Below are 632 nucleotides of genomic sequence, written 5' to 3'. Positions count from 1 at the left end.
CCCAGTCCTCTCGAACAGGAGTCCTGGCTCCCACAGCCCATGGCTGCCCCGGTGTTGAGCCTCCTCCCAGGCTGAGCTCATCACGGGCCCGGCCTGGCCCCGTCCGGAGGGCCGGCTTCACAGCCCAGGTCTGGGCAGGGAGGGGCTCACCCCTGGCTGTAGGAGGTCAGGTAGGGATTATCCAGGCCAGGCTCGTAGGGGCTCCGGACGTAGCTGGCGTTGTTCAGGCTGTACCCTGTGGGCTCCTGCCGAAAAGGGGGGGAGAGGGGCTGTCAGGTCAGGAGCAGGTAGGGCTTGGCAGTGGGGGTGGGGTACCCCAGGCCTCACCTTGTTCCCCACCGTCTCCCGGCCCAGCAGGGAGACATTTGTCTGTTGCACCCGCTGGGGGTGCTGGAATTGCCAGTGGGTCATGCTACCACGCTCCGGGCTGGGAGGGGGCACCTGCAGGGGACAGAGCACAGGCGGAGGCAGCCAGGATGGAGGGAGGTCAGGCAGAGGCCGGCAGCCGCCACCTGCCCCGACCCACCACCCGTCCGTCCGTCCGTCCGTCCCCTCCAGCCACACTCTTTCGTTTCCAACACACCCTCCCTTCCCAGCGCCTAGGCCTTCACCCTCCCCAGGGGCTCAGACAC

General features: G+C 68.0%; 1 protein-coding gene across 4 annotated transcripts in view; it reads right to left on the bottom strand.

Moving 5' to 3' along the window:
- PPP1R32 (protein phosphatase 1, regulatory subunit 32) overlaps positions 1 to 632 on the bottom strand; it is a 7,414-nt gene that overhangs the window by 1,775 nt on the left and 5,007 nt on the right. For all 4 annotated transcript variants that reach the window (XM_005872190.2, XM_005872191.2, XM_014544549.1 and 1 more), the window contains 2 exons: positions 328 to 441; positions 151 to 245 (listed from right to left, as the gene is read on the bottom strand). In XM_005872190.2, the coding sequence (XP_005872252.1) occupies positions 151 to 245; positions 328 to 441 (209 nt within the window). The remainder of the gene's footprint in view (positions 1 to 150; positions 246 to 327; positions 442 to 632) is intronic.

This window comes from Myotis brandtii, unplaced genomic scaffold (assembly GCF_000412655.1).
Source record: "Myotis brandtii unplaced genomic scaffold, ASM41265v1 scaffold369, whole genome shotgun sequence".
NCBI classification, from domain to species: Eukaryota; Metazoa; Chordata; class Mammalia; order Chiroptera; family Vespertilionidae; genus Myotis; species Myotis brandtii.
This window is presented reverse-complemented; position numbering and strand designations above follow the sequence as displayed.